Source organism: Lissotriton helveticus, chromosome 6 (assembly GCF_964261635.1).
Source record: "Lissotriton helveticus chromosome 6, aLisHel1.1, whole genome shotgun sequence".
NCBI lineage: Eukaryota > Metazoa > Chordata > Amphibia > Caudata > Salamandridae > Lissotriton > Lissotriton helveticus.
Window position 1 is genome coordinate 427,727,637 of NC_136067.1, and position 25,707 is coordinate 427,753,343.

General features: G+C 49.3%; 1 protein-coding gene across 1 annotated transcript in view; it reads left to right on the forward strand.

The window, feature by feature from the left end:
• Window positions 1–225: 225 nt before the first annotated feature.
• ADI1 (acireductone dioxygenase 1) overlaps window positions 226–25,707 on the forward strand; it is a 113,050-nt gene continuing 87,568 nt past the window's right edge. The window contains exon 1 of the mRNA XM_078647873.1: window positions 226–416. Within this exon, the coding sequence (XP_078503999.1) occupies window positions 297–416 (120 nt within the window). The 5' untranslated portion in view covers window positions 226–296. The remainder of the gene's footprint in view (window positions 417–25,707) is intronic.

Genomic DNA, 25,707 nt, shown 5'->3' on the forward strand with positions numbered 1-25,707 from the left:
GAATTACGACAACAGCTGGGAGGGGCGGTGAATTGGGGGCTCCTCCTCATTTGGGTCGGGGTGAAAGCAGCTCTTTTCCTACATTTGCAAGTGACTCTTGTTTCTATTTGAATACAGAGAGGTAGGCTCCTCCCCATTTGGGGCGGGCTGGAAGCAACTCTACTCCTTTACCTTGTGACGCTAGCTTTTATTTGCATACGCAGAGCGAGGCTCCTCCCCATTTGGGGCGGGCTGGAGAAGCTCTCCTTCTTTGCCTTGTGACTCAGGCTTGTATTTTCTTGCACAGAGCTGAAAATATGGTGGAAGCGTGGTACATGGACGAGTCCTCGGAGGACCAGAGGCAGCTACATCAGTTGCAGCCCAACCGGTCTGTGAGCATCGGTGAATTGGAGCAGCTAGGTGTCTTCTACTGGAAGGTAAGGGCCTCGGTATGCCGCGCTGGGGGCTGTTGAAGTGGAAGGTGTCGGTGGTCACCGGAGTCACTCACTGTACGGGACAGCAAGTGGAAGGTGTCGGTGGTCACCGGAGTCACGCACTGTACGGGACAGCAAAGTGTAAAGAAGCTGTGCTAGTGTGACCAGTCCCGGGTTTTCGCCAGATGTCCCGGCAGATTTCAGGAAATTAGCTCATGTCCCGGTTTTTACAGAGGGTCGGATGAAAACGGTGGGAGGCGTCTTTTTATGTTTTCCAAAGCTAGGCAAATTAGCAGCTGTTATACGAAAGCATTTTAATTAACAGGCAAGCTACTGGCTTTAAAAATGGCATTTACTGTATGTTCTTACTGCCTCTTCTGTAATTCCCTGATAAGGAGCACGGGCATTCTGTGCGCTGGGTTGAAGTAAAATTGTAGTCCTTCTATTTTTGGGAAATGTTCTGTTTTTTGACTTTAAAATTCCAGTCACCCTAAGCTGTGCCCGGTTTCGGATGCCAATTTTGAAGCAAACCATATAGAAGCTCCTCAGTGGCCAGTGTAATAACTTCCTCCTGTAAGTCCTTTCTTTGCAACTGCTTGCACTCGTTTCCATAACTTGACACTGGATCAAATCACGGCAAAATACACGCATTTGGAGTTTTTTCTTTCGTTCGTTCTTTCTTTCTTTCTTTCTTTCTTGTTCATCAACTGTCTCTTGTGCATGTAGGTGAGTTGTAGCACCCCACAGTTTAGCACACTGCTATCAGTCAAAGTAATCTCATTTAGAAATTAAGTAAGTTTTTCTACTGAGGCCGCCTTTTTCGCCTGCTCGAGACCACCATCCCGATCACAAAAACATAATCCCAGCCTTCGACACAGTCTGCCATCGCCCCCTACGCACACGCCTACACAACGCCGTAATCCAAAGGAAGGCCCTGGACTGGACCACATCCTTCCTCACCGGCAGATCCCAGAGCGTCCGCCTTCCCCCCCCTTCCACTCCAATGCCACCGAGATCATCTGCGGCGTTCCCCAGGGTTCGTCCCTCAGCCCGACGCTGTTCAACATCTTCATGGCACCCCTCGCCCACGTCGCCCGTCGACACAACCTCAACATTATCTCCTACGCCGACGACACCCAGCTGATCATCTCCCTCACCAAAGACCCTCACACAGCCAAAACCAACCTCCACGAAGGAATGAAGGCCGTCGCCGACTGGATAAGGATCAGTCGACTGAAGCTGAACTCGGACAAGACGGGCTCCTCATCTTTGGGTCCACCCCCTCAGCCTGGGACGACTCCTGGTGGCCGACCGCACTGGGACCGCGCCGACTCCCACAGACAACGCACGCAACCTGGGGGTCGTCCTCGACTCCACCCTCACCATGACTAAGCAGGTCAACGCCATCTCCTCCTCCTGCTTCAACACCCTACGGATGCTACGCAGGATCTTCAAATGGATCCCCACTGAAACAAGAAGAACAGTCACCCAGGCCCTCGTCACCAGCAGGCTGGACTACGGTAACACCCTCTACGCAGGAGCATTGGCCAAATTCCTAAGACGGCTGCAGCGCATCCAAAACGCCTCGGCATGTGTGATCCTCGACATCCCCCGCCGCAGCCACATCACCCCCCACCTGAGAGACCTATACTGGCTCCCCATCAACTAGAGAATAACCTTCAAGCTCCTCATCCACGCACACAAAGCCCTCAACGAAACCGGCCCAGCGTACCTCAACAGTTTCTACACCCCCACCCGCAAGCTCCGCTCTGCTGCCCTTGCCCTTGCCGCTGTCCCCTGCATCCGAAGAGCAACCGCCGGAGGCAGATCCTTCTCCCACCTCACCGCCAAGACCTGGAACACCCTACCCACCAACCTACGGCAGACCCAAAACCTAGTGGCCTTCAGAAGACTACTCAAGACCTGGCTCTTTGATCAGTAGCAGCACCCCTCCCCCCACAATCCCCCCCCTCCCCCCCCAGCGCCTTGAGACCCTCACGGGTATGTAGTGCGCTTTACAAGTGTCCTGATTGATTGATTGAGTAACTCCTAAAGTTAATTTCCTCTCTCAACCACACTACAGTGGCAGTGTTGTTCTAGTTGTCCTATGTATGAAGCGGTTTGTGTCATGCGTGCGTTTTTAGAGGTACTCTTGTCTTGGGGCTCTGTGTCTAGCAGTGAGGATGAACCAGCCGCGGATGTGAGAGGTGTCCAAATTATATTTTTATTTAGGACTAAAACTTGCAGGCAGCTACAGAGCACAGTGCTTAACCAGAGGGTCAGCCAGACCCTGTGTGTAAGCACATCAGAAACAAGCATTTGCAATGTAATAGGTCTCGTATTGCTGAAAGTGTGAGCTATTGGCGTTGCTAATAATAATGCAATGCCAATAGCTGAAACTTTATATAATGCAAGACCTATTTCATTGCAAATGCTTGTTTGTATAGTACCCAGTATGATCCAGGTGGCCTTGAAAGTCATGGCCAAGGACTGAATGGGACGCGGTGTGGGGGAAATGTTTTCTTCTATAACAATCCAAGAGCAGCATGCTGCTGGTTGCCTTGGAGCCGAGACCAAAGGTTAGAGGAATCCTTTTGAAAAAGACACAGAAGGGAGATGCTCCTGTCTGTGCCAAAGATGCCAAAGTTTCTAGGTGTAGATATCAATATCTACTCCAGTTAAGGTTTTTCTTTGCGTTCTGGGATTTCTAGTCCTAGGTTTATGATTAGGTACAAATGACTTCAAGTTCCAGAATGCAAATAAAAATCCTGAAATGGAGCATCTAGTCATTCATGCACCTGGGAATCTACGCGTGGCTGTTCTGAGCAGGGGTCCAGGCGGGATACTAGTTTTACCCAGCTCCATTTGCTTTTCAAAACTGCAGTGGGAGTTCACTCCTGGGTGCCCTAGAAACATAAGGGCGAGGAGGGGCGAGGAGGGGCACAGCAGTATAGATTGTCGTTGAGAAATTGTGATGTTGAGTTTCTTTCAGTTTCGTGTGCGCTCTTGGGTCGCGTTTCCGTCAAAACGCGTTCAATTAATGGACTGTGGTGTAGGCATCCTACAAGTGGACCCAGATTTTCGGGACATGTTTCGAGAACCTCCATTATTCGCATATTCAAGAAGCAAGAATATACAGGAAATCTTATCCAAACCTACTCCTAAATCCATGGTATACAAAGGTACCCAACCATGCCTGAACTGCAGTCACTGCAATTCCATCATAAAAGGTAACACTATCAGACACCCAATGAAGGGCAATCCGATTAGACTCCAAGTGAATGCCACATGTGACACCTCGAACCTCATATATGCACTCAAATGCCCGTGCGGCAAGCTATATGTCGGTAAAACCGAACGCAAAATTAAAACACGGTTAAACTAACATAATTCAAACATCCGGCTGAAACATGAAAAATCCAATGTTGCAATACATTTTGCTGAAGCCAGACATTCTATCGCCCAACTCCGATTCATTATTCTTGAAACCATCTCTAAAAAAAGAAGGCACCGACACACGAAAATTCTTACTCCAGAGAGAGTTGGAATGGATTTATCGTTTGCAGTCGCTTAAACCTTACGGTCTTAACGACCGGATTGAACTCAGTTGTTACCTTTAATTGTACATACTTATGACCACTGCATTGTTTGATCCTTTTTTACCCTATGTGCATTGTACTTGCTTGCGTCCCTACACCTTTCAATCACCTTTCCAATATGGCCCCCATATTAGACCTCGACTTCTAGTTAGACTTACACCTAGTCCATCTTCTAATGCACTAACGCGACCTTCCATTAAACCTCCCCGCGTCTTCACTCGCTCCAGGCACCTCGCCCGCACTCACTTTGGCTACGCTCGAGGCTTTTCACCCGCGATATGAAGTAAGTAGATCATCACACCGTTTGGAGTGCTGACTGAGCGCACCCTCCCTTCACCTTCCACCGAACTCGTCACGCGCTGACGCTACTCGATTCACATCCTTCACTCCCCTGAATGCCAACTGTCCACACTATTGATCGGCACTGCTTAACATAATAACTCATAATATACATTAGACCCCGGTTCTTACAGCTCCTTTCATCTTCCCCACAGCGCTCCTTGACAAAGGGCTATCAGCCCGAAATGCATCGGAGGCGTTCCCTCTTTCTTACCGCCAACTACTAAGCCTGGATTAGATATGATTTGAATATCTATGAAGAAAATGTTACAATTGTTCAACGATTAAAACTACAAATCTCAAGTTGAACTCTCCTCTGAATCATTATTTTGAACTCTAACGTAGTGCCTCCATTGGGGATGCAGCTGCATCACGATGCCTACACCACAGTCCATTAATTGAACGCGTTTTGACGGAAACGCGACCCAAGAGCGCACACGAAACTGAAAGAAACTCAACATCACAATTTCTCAACGACAATCTATACTGCTGTGCCCCTCCTCGCCCTTATCTTTATCAGTTGATTTCCGCCAAACGGTGGGAGCACGCATTACAACATGCAATTCGACGAAATTAGTAAAAGCACTCAAGCCAGAGCCCAAACTCTGGCATATGATGAAGAAGAACGTAACCGAATCTATTCGCTGATTGAGGAAGATGTTAACCCCACCTCTACCTCACGCAATAAAGAACAATGCATCAAACAATTGCTCTATCTCTCTAAAAGACACATTAACCAAAAGCTCCATGCGAGCACCCTGCTGAAATATCACCGTGCTCTCAGGATCCCACGCGGCCTAAGGATTTCTTTAAGACCATCTCTGTGCAAAAATTCTAAAGCATTTAAAGATAAATGGGACGCCATCCTTAATAAATGCAGTCTCGACCTGATTCTTTTAATTGTCGAAGAGCTTTCAGGCATACTTAAAGAACTAGAACAGGAGATAAAAGAGGTTGATGACGAACTAAGGAACATGCTCTCCTCCGATGAACTCACTCGGACCCTAGAGGACACTCAAAACATTCTTGAAAAACATCGCAAGGAAATCAATGAACGTAAACTAAGAAAATTTCGAAGGGACACCCTCGATTATAAACTCGACGAGGTATACTCGTGGGCAGACGTTTACGCTCAACGACGACGCAATAGACCACCAAATGCTCAAACTGACACCTCATCCTCGGAGAGTGACTTCTCATCCCGACCTCCACGCAAACAAACTAGCACCCCCCCGGGTGATGATCAAACTAACACATCAACTGCTACAACCTCCGCGGTCTCTTTTTTTGAATCAGACCCAAGACAAACCGAAGACTCAGGAGGAGCAAGAACAAAGGAAAAAGACACCATTGCTCCAAACACGAGAAGCACAACCACCAAGAAGGATACCAAAGGCAAAAAGAACGTCTCGTAATTAACATCTCAAACGTAACCATACCTAAACATCAAATCGACCTGCTCGAGAAGGGCACATCATTCATCCCAGTAACATCCACCAATTTGCTGGAACTTGAAGTCAGTACATTTAAATTTACGAGAAAACTTAGACTACGCCATTTCTTCGATAACATCATGCCACCTACCAACACATCAAAATCTGACGAATTACGTGGACTACGACCCACCAGTACTTTTCAAGCACCATGCAGTCATAAAAGTATAGATTTATTTGAAGATCTAGTTCGCAATGACCTTTCTAAAATGAACTTCAACAAAAGACCTAAACATTCAAACCTCACAACCAAAGACCGAGACACGCTCAAATCTCTAGCAAACAACTCACAAATTAAATGTATCAAAGCCGACAAGGGAGGCGCCCTTGTTATTATGGACTCTGCCATGTACATTCAACGACTCCAAGAACACATTCAAGACGAGACTATCTATATGCAACTTGATGCCAACCCCACAAAGGAGTTCCTTAACATTCTCCAAGAAATCGTGACTAGAGCACATCGCAATGGCATTATTGAAGACCGCACAAAAAACTTTCTCTTAACTGAGTTCCCCAGGAGTCCAACCATCCAACTGAGTCCAAAGATTCACAAAGACCTTCACAACCCACCATTCAGGCCTATCGTATCTACCAGAGGATCATTGCATGAACCTACCGGTAAATTCATCGACAAATATCTTCAGCCAATTGTCTTTAAATCTACCAGTCACATTAAAGATACCACCGACTTTTTATTGAAACTTTCAAAAATTCAAATAAACGAAGAGAAGACATACATTCTATGCACGGCCGATGTCAGTGCACTTTATACCTCAATACCACACCAAGGTGGCATCGAAGCCATAGAAGCAGCCCTCCTCAACAGTGACATCGATCCCAACATGCAAGCATTTATTATGGAACTGATGGGTTTCACCCTGTACCATAGTTACTTTCAGCATGATAACCAGTGGTTCTTACAGTTGTCTGGAATGGCGATGGGAAACTGCGCAGCTCCCACATTTGCTAACATCTTCATGGAGAACTTCGAAAAACTTCACATCTATGCAGACCCCACTTTTTACAACAACACCAGCATGTACGTACGGTACATCGATGACCTTTTCTTCATTTGGAGTAACACTGAACAATCTTTGAGCGAGGCCCTCACCAATCTCAACAAAAAAGATGAACGGATTCAATTATCATGGCAAATCAGCGATCATACTATCTCATTCTTAGATGTGAACGTCACGATTACACCTGATGGTTTCAGCACCGACCTATATAGGAAACCAACCGATCGCAATAACACCCTTCACTTTTCTAGCTTCCATCAGGGAGCTCTCAAAAAACATATGCCCTACTCACAAATGCTACGCGTCAAACGTATAGTATCCAATGAACAAACAGCCAATCTTCGCATAAAAGAAACATATGATCGCTTCTTACAGCGAGGGTACCCAGAAACCGTTCTTACCGAGGCACAAACCAGAGTGGAGAAAATCTCCAGACAAGAGTCTCTAATCAAACAGCCCAAAAAAGAAAATCAACGTATCGTTATGGTGTCCAAATTTTCCACATTCAGTACCATGTATAAGAAGATCATCCTCAAACACTGGCCCATCCTACAAGTGGACCCAGATTTTCGGGACATGTTTCGAGAACCTCCATTATTCGCATATTCAAGAAGCAAGAATATACAGGAAATCTTATCCAAACCTACTCCTAAATCCATGGTATACAAAGGTACCCAACCATGCCTGAACTGCAGTCACTGCAATTCCATCATAAAAGGTAACACTATCAGACACCCAATGAAGGGCAATCCGATTAGACTCCAAGTGAATGCCACATGTGACACCTCGAACCTCATATATGCACTCAAATGCCCGTGCGGCAAGCTATATGTCGGTAAAACCGAACGCAAAATTAAAACACGGTTAAACGAACATAAATCAAACATCCGGCTGAAACATGAAAAATCCAATGTTGCAATACATTTTGCTGAAGCCAGACATTCTATCGCCCAACTCCGATTCATTATTCTTGAAACCATCTCTAAAAAAGAAGGCACCGACACACGAAAATTCTTACTCCAGAGAGAGTTGGAATGGATTTATCGTTTGCAGTCGCTTAAACCTTACGGTCTTAACGACCAGATTGAACTCAGTTGTTACCTTTAATTGTACATACTTATGACCACTGCATTGTTTGATCCTTTTTTACCCTATGTGCATTGTACTTGCTTGCGTCCCTACACCTTTCAATCACCTTTCCAATATGGCCCCCATATTAGACCTCGACTTCTAGTTAGACTTACACCTAGTCCATCTTCTAATGCACTAACGCGACCTTCCATTAAACCTCCCCGCGTCTTCACTCGCTCCAGGCACCTCGCCCGCACTCACTTTGGCAACGCTCGAGGCTTTTCACCCGCGATATGAAGTAAGTAGATCATCACACCGTTTGGAGTGCTGACTGAGCGCACCCTCCCTTCACCTTCCACCGAACTCGTCACGCGCTGACGCTACTCGATTCACATCCTTCACTCCCCTGAATGCCAACTGTCCACACTATTGATCGGCACTGCTTAACATAATAACTCATAATATACATTAGACCCCGGTTCTTACAGCTCCTTTCATCTTCCCCACAGCGCTCCTTGACAAAGGGCTATCAGCCTGAAATGCATCGGAGGCGTTCCCTCTTTCTTACCGCCAACTACTAAGCCTGGATTAGATATGATTTGAATATCTATGAAGAAAATGTTACAATTGTTCAACGATTAAAACTACAAATCTCAAGTTGAACTCTCCTCTGAATCATTATTTTGAACTCTAACGTAGTGCCTCCATTGGGGATGCAGCTGCATCACGATGCCTACACCACTGCCCTAGAAACATGGCATTAGGGAGTGGGTGAGGGGAAGAGTCTATTTTTTTTTTTTTATCGTTAAAACTGTAGAGTTGACTTATCCACTGCGAGCCTCTCAGCTGTGGTCCAAGCGAGAGGGTGAGCTGCAGCAGCTCCTTTTTACCTTAAAATACCAGATTGGTCAGGCTCAAGGGTAGCAATCTGATGTGTCAGGCCCGAGCCTGAATAGGTCATTCAGGATGGTTTTTTTCTTCACGTTGCATTATATTATGGAATTTGGTGCCTTTATCATCAGATTATTAAATGAGGGCTTCAGATCCCAGCATGCAAAGAACAAAACCCGGACTCATTGTGGAGAAGTGTGGCTCAGGGGTTAGAGGCAGCAGACCCGGAAGCTGAGATCGGTCCTGGACCAGGGTTCAATTCCCCGCCTCGGCGGATCTTGGGCTAAAAATTCCACGGACTCGATAATTCTCGCCCCGGTGCCTCCTCGACTCACGGGTTCACACTCTGCGACTCTGGGCAATAGCTTGCTTAATCTCCACAACGGCCCCTCGCGGCGGGATGCCTGACTTTCACCTTGTGGATACCCTGCTATCTCACAGGGGAATACCAGGAAGGGTTCCCTAAGCAAGCGCCGGGAAACCCACTGCGGGTAGCTGTGCGCTATATAAGCTCAACTACATTTACATTTACATTTACATTTACATTGTGCTATTCATGTTCCTACCTGGGGAAACTTGAGCGCTCTGTTGGGGACCTCTGAGCCATACCATATTGGTTCGAGTCAAAATGCTGGGGGCTCAATTTTTTCATACAACTGCAGAGGAGGAGGATTTCACTGCCATTGGATTAATGACCTAAGAAAGAAGGAAGAGGTGCCTTAATGTTGGAAAACTGTTGAGGGGCCAACTGCAAGGGATCTTTATCATGGACCATTCCAAGTAACTGCTATGCACTGTCACTCCACGCAACTGTACTGCACTTTACGGCACTTGTGCTGCTCCATTCTACGCAACGCCAATCCACGCCACTCTAGGCAACCCCATGCCGCTCTATGCAGCGCCACTCATCGTCACTCTATTCCTCACCCCTCTTCTTCATCCCACTCCATAACACTACACTTTTCTCAACTTTCCAACACTTCACTCCATGCTCCTTTTGACCAATAACTTTCAGCTATACTGAATAGCTCCCACACTAGAGTACAACATAGCTAAAACATATTGGCAAAGTGATGGCAAGACCTATTGGCTATGCCAATGCTTGTATTTCTAGTGCAAGAGTTGTTAAATTTGTAGTCTCCGAGCAGTACACCCATTAGCTTGCCCAGTCCACTTGTCTTGACTTCATATATTGTCATTTCTCTTAGCTCCTGACGACTTTCCTCTGTGGGGATACTTCCATCTTCTTGCGGCAGGACCCTGTGCTGCCTTCACTCTATTTGTTCTTGCAGTGCATAATTAGCCCAACCCTTCCAGGGCCTTCATCCTCAGCATCTTTTCGTAGCTCTTGCTTACAGTCTTTAGCTGTCTGTGGCCGAAAGACCTTGTTGACCATACCAACAAGCATTTGCAATGCAACAGGTCTCGCATTTGCGAGAGTTAAAGCTATTGGCAATGTAAATGACCATGCCTTTTATTTATCTGTTTTGCTAATTAACACATAAATAAAAGGCACTGTCATTTACATTGCCAATAGCTTTAACTCTCACAAATGTGAGACCTGTTGCATTGCAAATGCTTGTTTCTCCTCCTAGTGTGATAACTCTATGCAAATGGACCCTAACCAAGCCAAAGACACCCCACGGTGTTTCATGCTACGTTTAAGTGAGCTTCATAATTTCATGCTGGAAAATCCATGCAGATTTTATTCTCAGCAAATTTATATTTTGCAGAGCTTTTGTGTGACAAATGGCACAGCAGAGTAGAGCATCGTTTTTTAACAAAGTGTGTTTCCCAAGTTGTTTTTTAGTTTAAACTAAAGTAAATGATGCATAGATTTCTAAAGAAGTCACATTTCCCACTTCGATGTCACAAAGTGAAAAACAATACAAACAACGTGAAGTTTCAAGGTCTTCCCTACACTTTCACAAAGGTCACAAAAGATTTCGCGGCTTGGCACGCTGCCAACGCTCTGAACCCCGTCAAGTGTTCACTTTGCGATTGTTACAGGAGGCAAACATGTTACTGCTAGTATTGTCCACCTAGTTGAACACATATAATGCAAACTCCTAATCAATCTGAAGCCACTTTACAAAGTTTGCTATATTTCAATTTTTTTTTCACAACAGGTTTATTGATAAAGATGAGCAGATGAATGAAGGTGGCATCCCACATTCAGGACGATACCACCAGGCATTGTAATTACAATCACAATATAAATCTGAGCGTTGAAACAATGAATCAATGGAATCAAGGATACACGAAAAGATTAACCCCACCTTCATCTTTTCAATAATCTACCCACCCAACTCCCCGAGCCCTCCCTCAACCCTCCCTAACCCCATGCATGTGTGTGTGAACCATAATGACGGAAGCTTTTAACGTGTCAAGTGTGTGTGCGGGAATGGGTTTCGCAGGAGCATATATGGCTACAGGTCCTCCACCGGTTCCGCCGGGGGATCCAGTGTCAATCCTCTGTAGTCCGCCCACCTCTTCCATATTTTGAAATGTTTACGAGGGCAACCTCGTGCCTCAAAGATTGGCCTCTCCAGACCCATACAAAAGTCCAATCCTGCCTTCCATGCATTCAGGGGGGGGGGCCTCACGTCCTTCCATGCTCGGGCCATGTCTCTTTTAGCTACCACCAGCCCCAGTAGGAGCAGATGCCGCTTATAGATATTACCACCTACCCCTTCCAGGATGTGTAATAGACCCAGGCGGTGGGTACGGGGGAGGGTCCAGCCCAGCACCTCTGACAAACAGCCCCAAACACCCCTCCAGAAGCCAACTAGTTTGGAGCACGACCACACTGTGTGGAGCAATGTACCCACCTCCGCCCCACATCTCAAACATTCCGGGGACCCAATCAGGCCCGCCCTCCACAGACGCTCTCGGGTATAGTAGGCCCTGTGTAGCACCTTGAACTGTACGAGGCGAAACCGTATCGCTATAGCCGCCCCCCTCGGGGATTCTAACGCCTCCCGCCAATCATCCTCATCTAACGGTCCTACATCGGCCTCCCAATGCGCCTTCAGCGGAAGAAGAGTGGATGAGCAATGCGTGACCATGGTCTGGTAGATGCGTGATACTTTTTTGTCCTCAAGATCGCCCATAAAGACCTTCGCTTCGATTGGGCTGAATTCCGGGAGCGAGTCAAGATTGGCTATACTGGGCGTCAGCGCATGTCGGAATTGTAAATAACGAAAGAATTGAGATTGGTGCATATCAAATTCGGTACGAAGGGCCTGAAAGGACTTAAGAGTCGTCCCGGACATCACATGGCCGAGCTGCGAAATGCCTATAGAGTCCCAGCCATCAAAGCCTGATAACTTAGACAGTTCCGGTAGTAACCCGTTGCGCCATAACGGCGTTTCCGCGGTCAGTCGACCCCACCAGCCCACGCGACGCAGCGCCTGCCGCCATATCGCAAATACAAGTTTAGTGACTCTCGGCAGTGGCCGACGGAGCCGGGACGAGTACAGAATGGTGTGGAGCGAGTGATCACCCATCAGCGTACGTTCCAGGGCATAGGCCGGATCTCCACCGTCACCATACCACCATTCATTTAAAACAAGGAGATGAGCGGCTTGGTAGTACGATTGTATATCCGAGGCGGCTAGGCCCCCACAATACGTGGACAGAAAACAAGTGCGCAGCGCTACCCTGGCAGCACCGCCAGCCCAGAGGAAGCGGCCCAGCACCGAGTTCACCCGCCGAAACCATTGGGGTGGGATAGGATACGGATGGTTCTGAAGTTGGTAAAGTAGGCGCGGTAGTGCAACCATCTTAAAGATAGCTGACCGGCCAAAGATCGATAGGGGCATCCGGGACCAAGTCTTGACATCCGTCTGGACCCGCTCCCAGACGGGCAGTAGGTTACGTTCCCAGGCCGTATCCGCCGAGTTTGATAGAAACACCCCGAGGTATTTCATACCAACTGTGGCCACTTGCAGTTCCGAAGCCCAGGGCTCCGTCACCGTGTCCCCATTTAGTACCCATAAGGTGGATTTACGTAAGTTCAGGTATAAACCTGAAACTTCCCCAAACAATTGCATGACCTCTAGGACACGTGGGCCGGAGCGCTGTAGATCGGTGAGGAAGAAGAGGACATCGTCCGCGTACAATGCAATTCTATCCGATAGGGTGGCATTCCATTCGAAGCCCCGAATCAGCGCATCACTACGGACCCTGGCAGCTAGGGGTTCCATGGCTAAGGCAAATAGATAAGGGGAAAGAGGGCACCCCTGCCTAGTCCCCCGGCCAATGTGGAACGTCTCCGACACCGCCCCAGCGACTCGCACCGAGGCCGTGATGTCCGTATAAAGTAGTTTGACATAGGACCGGAAAATTGGGCCTAGGTTGAGCCACGATAGCAATGTAAATATGTACGACCAGCTGACCGAGTCGAAAGCCTTGTTGATATCGGCCAATAGCAACGCCGCCTGGTCCCCAAAGGCTCCAACAGCGTCTATCGCCGCCTGTGCCCGTCGGATATTATGTCTCGTCGCCCTGTGGGGCATGAATCCTGCCTGATCCGAGTGGACCTGACCCGTAATATACGGAGCCAGACGGTTTGCCAGGGCCTTGGCCAATATTTTGGCCTCGATATTGATGAGGGAAATAGGTCTATATGAGTCATGGCTACCCGGGGGTCTACCGGGCTTCTGAAACACCACTATTTCGGCATGGCGCCAATCTGGGGGCAACGCGCCCCGCGCTCTCGCCGCCTCAAGAACTCTGCGATAGTGGGGCCCCAGCTGTACGTGGAATTTCTTTAAAAATTCACACGGGTAGCCATTAGGGCCAGGAGCCTTGCCCGCATTGAGTTGCCCCAGAGCGTCTCCCAGCTCCTCTGCTGTGATGGGTGCGTCCAAGGCCTTCCTGGCCTCGTCTGACACCTGGGTGGGCGGGAGGTCCGCAAAAAACCGGGCTAAATCGCCCTCAGGCAATCGGTCACATGAGGCGTATTGGGCTTCGAAGTACGTGGCGAAGCTCGCTGCCAACTCGTCAGGGTCAGTCAGTACCTCCCCATTATCATCTGTGATGCCCGGCAGCACGAGGGGTTGAAAGTTGTGCTGGCATAATCTATGGAGCATGGAGCATGACTTGTCCCCCCATTGATACACCCTACTTCTTGTGGCCAGCCACGCCTGTCTGGCTTCATCCATCAAGAAGGACGCGTACGATTGCTGTGCTTGTAGAAGCAGCCTCAGTCCGACCTCATCGCCACCCTCGCGGCGTTCCCGTTCAAGGGTCTCCACTCGCTCAGCCGCCACCGTAGTCTGTTCCCGGCGCCGCCTACGGGCCTCCGAGCACCATGCGATATCCACCCCACGTACAGTAGGCTTCATCGCTTCCCACACCACTTCTACGTCAGCCCCTTCTATCAGGTTTTCCCGCCAGTAATGATCTATGGTTTCCCGCAAGTGTTTAGTATAGGCAGGCTGTAGCAGATGCCACGAGGACATCCGCCACCTGAACGGCTGCCGTTTTCGCAGGAGGTCCACGCTAACTGAAACTGGGGAGTGGTCTGACAATCCTCTCGGCAAGATGTCTGCGCTCTTCACCCTACTCAGGCATTCACGAGGTAAAAACACATAATCTAAGCGCGAGAACGACCCATGCACCGTCGAGACATAGGTATATTCACGAGTCGCCGGGTGCATATGTCGCCAAGCATCCACTCATCCCAGCCCCTCACTCATGGCATGCAGTCTGGTGGGTGGAAGGGAAGGGGGAGGAGTGTCAGTCGTCTCTTGGCGCCTCCGGCGATCCACACACACATCCATTACGTCATTCCAATCTCCCCCAATCACTGCCACTGACCCGGATATATCTTCCCATACAGCAAACAGTCTCTCAGCCAGGGCCCACTGAAGGGGGGGGGGGGGGCGTACACACTCCCAAACACTATAGGTTCCGTGCCCACCATGCCTTTCACAAACAGGTAGCGACCCTGGGGATCCACCCATTGTTTCTCGTGGACGTATGGTATTCTACGGTGTATCAAGATGGCTACTCCCCTGGATCCCCTCGAAAACCCGGCATGGAAAACCTGCTGATACCCAAACCTCTGCAGTCCCAGCGCCTTTGTGCCCATCATATGAGTTTCTTGGAGCAATAACACATCTGCCGCTGCACTCTTACCCCATCGCAACACTGCCCCACGCTTGATTTTGTCCAGTAATCCCCTGACATTCCACGTAATCACCCGCATAGAGTCTTCCGGAATCCGACGAGTCGAATCAGCCATAGTCCTTAGGAGTCCACCACACGAGCCCCCCACTCCAGCACCACCCACCCCACGTCACATGAATCATTAGAACAACACACACATGCAGTGCACCATCCACCCCAGAGAACAGCTCCAACCCCCTAGTCCCACAATCCCCAACATTCCCCAACCCCAACTCAGCAGCCACAACCCTGACCGCCCGTCCCCAACCTCCCCCCACCCTATACCCCAATGAACTATGAGGTACCTGTCGCGGCATGGGTAGTCCCGAGTCCAAAACAGAGGGCTCAGGCCCATCCATACCAATGGATCCCAACATCCCAAAGAGGAACAGTGAACTCACCCCCTCCCCTCAGTGTCCCTCTCACAAACGGGAGAGTGGCAGCCACTATTATGGAGTCCCCGAACCCCACCCCACAACCTCGTCCACGCGCAGTAGACATTAGATGTACTGACACAAGGCCGCGATACGGCTGACGACACAGTGGGTCTCAGGCGACCAGGTGCGTCCAGCTAGGATTGGCAGCAGTAATAGCAGAAGAGGGAGCCGAGGCCCCGGAGACTTCAGTGATCCGTGCTAGATTGTTCGGAGTCCTCGGTTCTAACAGTGTTTCGTGCGCCATCGGCCGAGGCTGCGCGCTTGCGTGATTTGGAGCGTTTGGTTCGTCCGTGTCTAGACGTCTGATCTCGCTGTGGCCGAGGCGAGTCCTCAGGGGAGCCTGGATTGAGCCCTGGTTGAGAATGCGGTCTGACCTGCACCGTTTCATCGGTCCATCTGAAAAGGTCCTCCGGCGTATCAAAGAACAGTGTCCGTGACTGGAAGATCACTCTCAGGCGCGCCGGGTACAGCAGGGAATATTGTAGCTTAAGGCCTCTCAACTTTGCCTTGGCTGCCATGAAAGAGTGGCGTTGCTGTGATCTTTTGATTTTCACATAAGAGGGTTTCTTTATTTCTAGCTTCCCTCAATATGGCGTCCCTGTCGTGGTAGTTCAACAGCCGTGCGATTACTGCCCTAGGCCGCTCGCCCTCAGGTGGTTTCTGCGTCAGGGCGCGGTGCGCCCTTTCAATAACGAAGCATGCAGACAGCGTCCCCGGGGGCATCCATGATTCTAGCCACTGTGTAAGGAACTGTTCCATGCCACCCTTCCCACAGTTCTCTGGAAATCCAAGGAAGCGGAGGTTGTTTCGGCGCGCCCGCCCTTCTGCATCCTCCACCCGGAGCGCCGTAACCCGCTGCGCAGTTTCCATCGCCGCCATCCTCTTCTTAAGGTTACTCACGTCGTCCTCCACCACTGACACCCTGGATTCCGCTTCCGTGATCCGTGCCACGGCGTTCCTTAGGTCCTGGCGCAATAGGGTCACGTCTGCGCCAACAGCCCCTATCTTGGCATCCAGCATGTCCCGTGACTGGGTTATGGCCGCCATAAGGGCCGCGTTGTCCGGCCCCCCTCCAGGCGAGCCGCCTCCTGACGGCCCAGGGCCCCCACCAGGCCCGGTGAATTTATCGATGGTTACTTGTTTAGCGGTGCTGCTACCCCCCCTGGTCATGATCGCAGAGGCACCAGGGCCACTGGACTGCTGCTGGCCCCTGGGAGGGGAGGAGTCTCGGACAAGTCACTTCGGGTCGGCTTAGTGTCGGGTATAGCACCGGGTGGACCTCAGACACTGCCCCCACTTATGCTGTCCCCCCCAGCCGCTGATGAATGGGGCTCTCAGTGACCGGTAGCGCTCCTCCAGTCGATGCCTGGACCCACAGCGTCTTGCGCCACAGCGTCGATGTCCCTTCTGGTCTGTGGGCCTGGGGGGGGGGGGCCCTACTCACTGTTGCCGTCGGTAGGCCGGATAGTTGCCTCGGCACATTCACCGCCGATCGGGCTCTCCAGGGCGTCCGTCTCTCCTCCACGCTGCCGGCCCCTGACACCGGACCGCGAAAATCGAGGTCCCGGCTGTGCCCGGGCCACCAGGCCACCTCTGCCGCTCCGGTCCGCCTGACACGTCTACACTGCCCCTGGGCTCAGCCTGGCCCTGGGAGGATGGATGCCAGCAGTCTCTCGGCCCCAGGGCAAGCGGGGCGCCGCAGCCGTCTCCTGGCCGCAACCCACTCCTCGGCTGCTCCAAAATCGAGGCCCCGGCTGCTCCGCAGTCCACCAGGCCGCACCTCGCACCCCGCTGCCCAGCTCCGCACGGGAGCGCGGGATCGCCACCGAACACACCGGGTGGTCGCTGGCGCCTCTGGTAACTTTAGCCCCGTTTTGGTTGCGGGTCTGTGGCTCGGGGACCAGGATAAGACGTCGGATCAATGGCGGGCCGGCGGGAGCTCTAGCAGGCTACAACCGCCATCGCCGCTTGCGTAGCCACGCCCCGCTATATTTCAATTTTAATTTACCGTGTGCTGTAAACGCCGCACCTTTTCTCGGCCCCTTTCTAATCAGGGCCTTAGACTTGGACACTGCCAACTTTCTACAGTTGATGGTTTCCTACAACGACTTTGAAAATTTCTCTTTGAAAGTGACAACTCTGCTCCTAAGGAGAAGTTGACGGGTTAATGCATTTCAAGCACTGCCCAGCATGGCACCAATTCAAGAAAATATAATGAGAACGACGATAAAACCAGGGCTTGTAAGCCGTCCTAAATGTTCAAAACTATAATGCTGATCATTTCACAGTCTTTATTCAAGCTGTCAAAATGAAAGGTTCTGATACCTACGGGTTAAAATAATTTGTTCAGAACCATGCAAGCCACGAAAATATATTTAGTAGGCCTCTAGACCGCATAGTTAGCAAACATGCCCCTTTAGAAAATAATAATGGATGATTAATGCGGAGGGAGAAAGAATGTGCACGCGGACCGTATTGTACAATATCAACTCTACAACAAATGTACTGAAAGTAGGAGTTAACGTCGTTCCACTCAGTGCTCTTCGCTTTATCGACTTGATAAGTATAAAATGCTACATCGGCTCTGCTGGTACTTGCTCTGTGACCTACACACTGCACACAGAAGATATCTGCAGCAGACGGTGCATTAACCTGCTAAGCTAAGCACTCAAGTTCTGTCTAGCGAGAACAGATGCACTGGGTTCTTTTATAAAGCATTGTAAAGTGATAACGGTAGCAGTTTGCATAGCCTTAGTCGTATTGTTTGTTTCTAAATAATATTTTTATCACTGTTAAAACTTTGGTTGGCAAATTTCCCATGCTCTGTCCAGAAACAGCCCTCTTCCCCCAGTCAATGCCAGCCTGATAACGGAGGGGATGTTGAACACTTTGCTGAGAAAGAACAGCATGTTGGATATTAATAATATAAAAATAAATTCTGGGTTTGCAGACATATGGCACTCTTTAAAGGGCACCTTCGTTTAGGTATGAAAGCCACGTCTAAATATAGCAGAGGTGGCCGCTTTGTAACCCCAACCTGTGAAGAGAGTCGTGCATAAATAAACAGGGTGAGTTGCCCCGCACTTACCAGCAGCACTGCCAGGGTCCAGTGGCACGAGAGACCGGGGGCTGCCAGCTGCAGACGCTGGGGCAGCCAGTCCATGGCTGCTCTCCGTGCCCGGGGGCACTGCACGCATCCTCTGCGCCCGTCCAGTCCGCTCTGCCCCACCCGACGCCAGGTGGGAGGGAGGCGGGCAGAGGTGTGGGCGGCGCCTTGGGCGACGGACGGCAGCTGGTGGCAGGAGGCAGGGTGGCAGTCCTAAAGGCACCGCGGCGGGCACACCTTTCAAGCTGAAGTTCTGCCTCTCATGAAGAGAGAGTGTGCAGCTTCACTTCTTTTACCGAAACCCAGTGCATATTTAAACCCGGTGATTATAACGTACACCGGTGAAAGCAACGGATCAAACGGACTAGGAAATAGGCCAGAACCTTGCCAAGATTCTACCTGACGGAGGCACGTTCCATGACGTCATATTCTGGCCAGGCACATGGATCCAGCCTCACGGAAAGTGCAACTAGGTCTGTCTGTGGGGACCTCAGACCTAAATATCGACGGTAGTTTTATTTTTACATATGATGATCCATCTTACAACTAAACAATTAACAAGCGAACGGCTGCTGCTACCTAAGCCAAGACTAACGAGCTGGTCTCACGCACGCGCGAAGAACGTCACTCGGGTGCGAGTATTCTGTGACAATCCCCGCCTCTTTTGCTACTGTCACGAGTACAACAACAGCTCCAGCCCCCTGCCAATGACACAGTTGAGGGACAAGGGTTGCGAGTCTTTTAGCCGCAGTGCTTTTATGTGCTTCATAAGCGTAACCCCAAAGAGAGTGAAAGGGGCAGAAGCCTTTCCACCCATAGTCTGCAGCGGCAGAGCAGTGTTGCCGGCGGGGGCGAAACCAGGAAGTCAGGCATCCTTGCCCGTGACATGGGCGGGGCCTGTGACGCGGCCGGAAGAGGCCGGTGTTGCTGGCTGATGTGGGGCTCCCATCATGGAGGGAGAGCCCTGCGGTCGCGAAAATCCAGAGAAGTGCCCCGCGTGTGGAGATGCGCCGGAGAAAAGGAGCGCAGCGAGGCGACGAGACAAAAGAGCACGGTGAGTGGAGGGGGGGATATGTGTGTCTGTGTACATCTGTGTGTGCGCGCGTGTGTGTGAGCCCGTGAGTGGTGCTGGTGGTGCGGGAGGGGGGTGCGTGCGTGTGTGTGTGTGTGCGTGCCTGCCTGTGTGTGTGTATGCGTGCCTGTGTGTGTCTGTGTGCGTGCCTGCGTGTGTGTGTGTTTGCGGGGAATCTGAGCCAGGGGACGGGCATGGCGCCGGCCTGGGCGTGCGCGCCCACGAGGTGAAGTCGACGCTCGTGCCCGGCCCCTGTCTCAGATTCCTCCGAGACGGATTACTATAGTTGTCGACCCAGACAGCAAATGCTGCTCATTTGCTTTTGTCTTGGCTCGACCTAAAAACCAACAGTGGGCTTTCTGCCAGTTCATTGGTTGGCTTTCTTGTAATCTCATTTGCTTACTTCTTAGGCAATGATTTTCTTTCCTCTTATGTTTGTTTCTCCCTTCGAGTATAGATTTACTATCCCCCCTAATTGGATTTCTTTTATGGCTTAAATTCTGTTTATTGTCACATCTTCCACATGTTAACAATTCTTGGTGTTTGAGGTAACACATGTTAACAATTCTTGGTGTTCGAGTTAACCCCTCCACAACCTGAGTAAATAGAGCAACTTTTAAACCCAATTAAAGAAATGGAAAAAAAAGAGAAGAAAAAATCATCATCCCCCTTCCCCTGTACCAATATCTGTGCAGTGTGTGGTGTCTAGTGTTTTGGCAATGGGTTGCTTTCAGATGCTCTCCTCACCTCCACTGGATCTAGATCAGTGAGCTGTAATAATCGCAAGTAACGGGGACAGGTCAGCTCTCTGACTTCCTGAGTTAAAAGAGCTATGAAGGGATGCCATGTGGTTCTAAATGCGTCCCCTCGAGATGTGGGTGAGCGTGCCCTTCGTCCTGTACTGGCGCCAGCCATTATAACTGTGGGCTGGGTTCCCCTGGTGGAGTCACACCGGCATTAGGTACCAATAAGAAGTGAATTTTGATGGTGGTTTCAATGTTTAACATGTTTTTTTTGTTTTTTTTTGGATAATTCTTTTTATTATAATGAAAACATTGAAAAACAAACAAGGCAATAAAACAATAATACAGTGACTGGGCGTGTGTTCAGAGAGGACAGGAGATGTACAATAATACAATGCAGGAGTTGTTTTACACAGATGGGGAAGCCGGAAGCAGGGAACACAGAGTCAAAAGTAAAAACGTTACAATACGCCAGGAATGTTGGGTCAGGGGGACTGGGGAGGATCTAATATCTCCGTGAGGGGGGTGCACATATGTCTCCTCGGTACGAGTTCCACTGGCTCCAGATTTTCCCCATTTTCTGGGTCTGCCTCGCGCCACATACACAGTCCTCTCCCTAAACATGCACCAGTCCATGTTCTCCTTCCAGACTGCAAGCTTGGGGGGCCTCTGGGAACCCCACAGACATGTTTTTTTTAAATTCTTTTTTATTGAGTTATAGTAGAACATACATTTACTGCCAACAGCGGCAGTGCGCTTGTAGCACACATGAGACGTCAGTAATACAATAGCATGTACTTCCACAATGATCAGAGTATATTATGTTTCTAGCACATAAACCTCAGACATATCACAGTGAGCACGACCATACAGCATTACAACAATTCACTCAACTATTGAAGAGTGGTTATCATCACTTTCAGGTGTTGGAATAGCAAGAAATTGGTCAAGTGGGCCCCAAATGTCCTTCGGCCTAGACGTCACAGGCAATTCTTCAGCGTACGCAGACAGGTTTTCTTTACAATATACCATATCTTTCATTCAACCCTCCAATTTTGGGTCAAGAGCACTGTCCCACGTAAATAAGATGTGGCGCTTCGCTAGCAGAAGAGCAACTCTGACAAATCTGCCCATGGTACCTTTTAAGATGTGTGACGTGGTGTAGCAAGCATAATTTCAAAAAGGGGGTGGTGATGGACAGAGTATCTGAGTTAATCAGAACACTCCTACCCAGTCAACAGATGTAGCAAGCATACTTATGGTGTGCAGGGTAGCAGCGTGCCCATCATCCAGTATTTGAATACCGGGCTACAGCTCCAGGTTAGGTGTATAAAGTCTGCATGTATTTGCCTACAACGTTTGCATTGATCCGAGTCCCTGAGACCCATTCTATGTAACTTTGAAGGGGTATGATATATCTGGTGTATGAATTTAAAATGGATAATGCGTAAATTCCCGTTGGGTGTCAGACGGCCTATCAATTGGCATATTTGCTCCCAGTTGTCAACGTTTATTTGTGGGTCTAAGATTTCATTCCATTTAGTTAGACTTTTGTCAGGCCCTCTATTCGTCTCCTCCTGTACCGCCCTATATAATCTAGTAATTCATTTTTTCTTTGTGGGTAGCACCAGATGCAGCTGCAAAGACTGCAGTGTCAGAAGCTCGGTAGGAAAGTCAGGGTAGTGGTCTTGCATTTTAGTAGGTAACCGGTATACTGAAATAGGGAGGTAGGGTTTTGTATATATTCCAGATCACTGTGTGCGAGATATTACCCATTAGGATAGAGGTCACCCATCTGAGCAATGCCAGCTTCTTTGAGAGATTTAAGAGATCCTGCCTCCTGAGTGACCGATAGTGCGGCATGATGGGCTAGGGAGAGCGCGGGTGCGTACAGCGGCAGCTTGCATGCTCGGTTACCTATCGCCTGCCAAGCAGCTACGGTTGTGTCTAGCATGTTAATTTCTGTCTTTGGTGTATGTCTGTTCACATGTGTCAGTACGCTGCCAAGTGGGGTTGGTTTAGGGGTGGTGGAGTTTATTTTTGACCCTCTCCCCTTCCTTGTGAATAGTGTTGGATAGGCATCCCCATTTTCTACCGCCACATGTGGTGTAAAGGCGTATGGTCTGACCCAATAGTATGCATATTGGGCCTGGGGACATAGATAATACACATAAAAATCTGGCGCTGTGAAACCGCCTTTATCATATGGTTGCGTCAGCATTTGCCAGCTAATCCTCGGCTGTCCTGTACCCCAGATCAATCTTAGAAGAAGAGTCCTCAGTGTTTTAAAAAACGGTTGCGTTCGTTAAATTGGTATATTGCTAAAGAGATACTGAAAGCGGGGGAGTACAATCATCTTTAACACGGCAATGCGATCTGCAGAGACCAGGGTAGGTGCATCCACCTATTCACTTGTTGCTCCAGTATGTCGTGTGCTCGACCATAGTTCTCCCTGACTACTACTTCGGGGTCACGGTGTACCCAAACACCTAGGTATTTAATTGGATCCGTTGTCCATTCTAGGGGGTAGTCCAGGACAGGCTGAGGTGTGATCGTGGTTAACGTTATGATGACTGACTTTTCCCAATTGATCGTGAGACCAGAGAACAGACCAAACTTTATGTATTCACGGAGAACAGTAGACAGGTGCTGTTGAGGATCTCTAATAAACAGGACCATGTCATCCGCATACATTGAGATTCCGACCGGTCGGTTCCTAAAATTGAGGGCAGACGTTCTGTGCCTTTGCTGAATCTTATATGTGAGTGGTTAGAGCACTAGGGCAAATAGGAGAGGGGATAGGGGACAGCCCTGCCTGGTGCCACGCTTTATCTGGAGTGGTATGGAGGTGAGGCCGCCCAGGCGCATCCTGGCTGTCGTATCTGTGTATAAGATCTTGATTCACTGTAATATGACACTAGAGAACCCCATCTTGCGTAGTATATGAAACATGTACACCCACTCTAAAGAATCAAATGCCTTGGCTGCATTAAGCATGATAGCGGCCGCAGGCAAGTTAGGATTAAGGATATGGAACATGTAAAAATGAGTGCGCAAATTGTGGGAAGTGGTTCTTTCCAGTATAAATCCAGACTGATCCGAAAGTACGAGGAGGGGCATTAAAGATTGAATTGTTGTAGCTATTATTTTTGCCAATATCTTAGCGTCTAGGTTGATTAGCGATAGGGGGCGCTAAGAGTCAACTGAGGTAGGGGGTTTGTCTTTTTTAAGAAGTGTGATGATCATGGCTTGTCAAAGCGAGGGGGGCAGGCTTCCAGATTCATGGGGTTCTGCATACATTTCTAGAAGATCGGGCACCAGAAGGTCCGTATATGCTTTATAAAATTCTGCTGTCAGACCATCCGGTCCCGGGGGCCTTACCATTATGAAGGGAAAGGATAGCATCTTTAACATCCGTTTCATCTATGGGGAGGGATAAGTATTTTCGATGTACATCAGACAACCACGCACAGGCGATGTCTGATAGGTATTCTGCCATGTCGTCCTCAGCCGCACAACCTTGTGTGGTATATAATGCCTTGTAGTGTTCCCTGAACTGTTCTACAATAGCTTCTGTCAACAATCTTGTCGATCTGATTATGATGATCACAATACAGTAGTTTGGCGGCTAGGATCCTGCCCGGTCTTCCCCATCACCATACGCCATGGCTACGTGTCTCCTCCCTCTATAACGCGCTTCTGTTACTGCTAACTTGTCGTAGTCTTCCAGTAGTGCTCTGATGTGGGCGAGTAACGCATTAGATGGCGCAGCCCAGTACTCTTTTTCCAGCCCCACCAGTGCTCTCTCTGTTTTGGAAAGTTGCCTTCTTATGTCCTTTAATATGCCCGATGAAGTTCCTAAACAGACACCTCTTATTGTAACCTTGAATGCTTCCCAAAGTGATGCCTGACTTTCCACTGTGCCAGTGTTTTCATCAAAATAATGGACTATGGCAGTTCTGATAGCTTCGTTAGAAATGGGATCAAGTAGTGCTTCAGCACGGAAGGGCCATGTGAATGGGCTATGTGGATTAGTAGGGATATGTAACTGTAGAAGCACAGGATTATGATCCGACAATGTGTGGGGCAGTGTGTGTGTGTGTGTGAGTAACCCAGTTGTTTGCGTTTTCATTAGGCAACCAGTAGTCCAGCCGGGACCAACTGTTATGGGCGGGTGTAATATGCGTGCCTTCCTGAACTTGCCCATTCCGCAGCCGCCAGACATCTACCAGACCTATCTCCGACATAGCATCACGGATACATTGGGCAACTTTAAGTGTACGAGCCCCTGACGGATTAGATTTGTCTACCTGTGGGTCTAGGTGTGTGTTTAGGTCCCCACCCCATAGTACTGCTGTGTCGGGGCAGGAACGCAGAATAGTAAGCATTTGTATAAAAGGTGCGGGATCATCAACCACTGGTCCCTAAATATTGATGATGGTGAGAGTAGTCATCCCCAGTTTGCCCTGTACCATGGCGCAATGGCCATCTGCATCCGTGTGAGTGTGCGTGGGGCAGAACGGGATACCCTTCTTAATCAGAATAAGCATGCCTCATGCATAAGAAGAAAAGGACGAGGCCAGCCGGAACCCCGACCATCTATGGGCCACTTTGGAGTCTGTGCGTTTGTTCAGGTGGGTCTCCTGTAATAATGCAATCTGTACATTATGCCTATACAAGTATGACAGCACCTGCCTTGTATTTTTGGGGGAAATTGAGGCCTCGAATGTTCCATGTCATGCACTGGTATTCCTCACCCATCATCTATTTTGAAAGATCCTGATATGTATCGTGTATATGGCCAACAGCACCCACTGAACGACATCTCTGCAATTATCACTGCATCAAGCACTCTGATCTCATTATTGACAGTCTCCGGAACCCACGTCCTGTTCCTTCCCCCCTCCCACTACAGCAACCCAATCTTGCCAGAGGCAAATCCCATAGACATAACCAAACTTACGAACGAAACGGTAGTAGTGGGGCACACCCAATAGGGGACGTAGAGGCTACAACCACTCCCCAAGAAACCGGGGAGGGCCCGCCTTAGGAGTTTTAGCGCTCCTGCCCAATAGCCCACTATGCTAACTCAAGGGGAACATCCTAGACATTATCTGCAAACCTCTCGTCGCAGGGAGCGATAAAGAATCATATCTAGTTGACTAGAGCAACAGACAACATCTTCAAGGAAGCCCCAGCAATCTCAGATCCAGGGACCCCTGTGTATGTGCATTCAGGCACTGCTCAATGCCATTTGCAAGCAATAATACATTGTTATATCTGAATGTTAACAGCAGAATAATAAATGGTATTCAATAAACACAGCCCATGTTTAGTAGCGAGT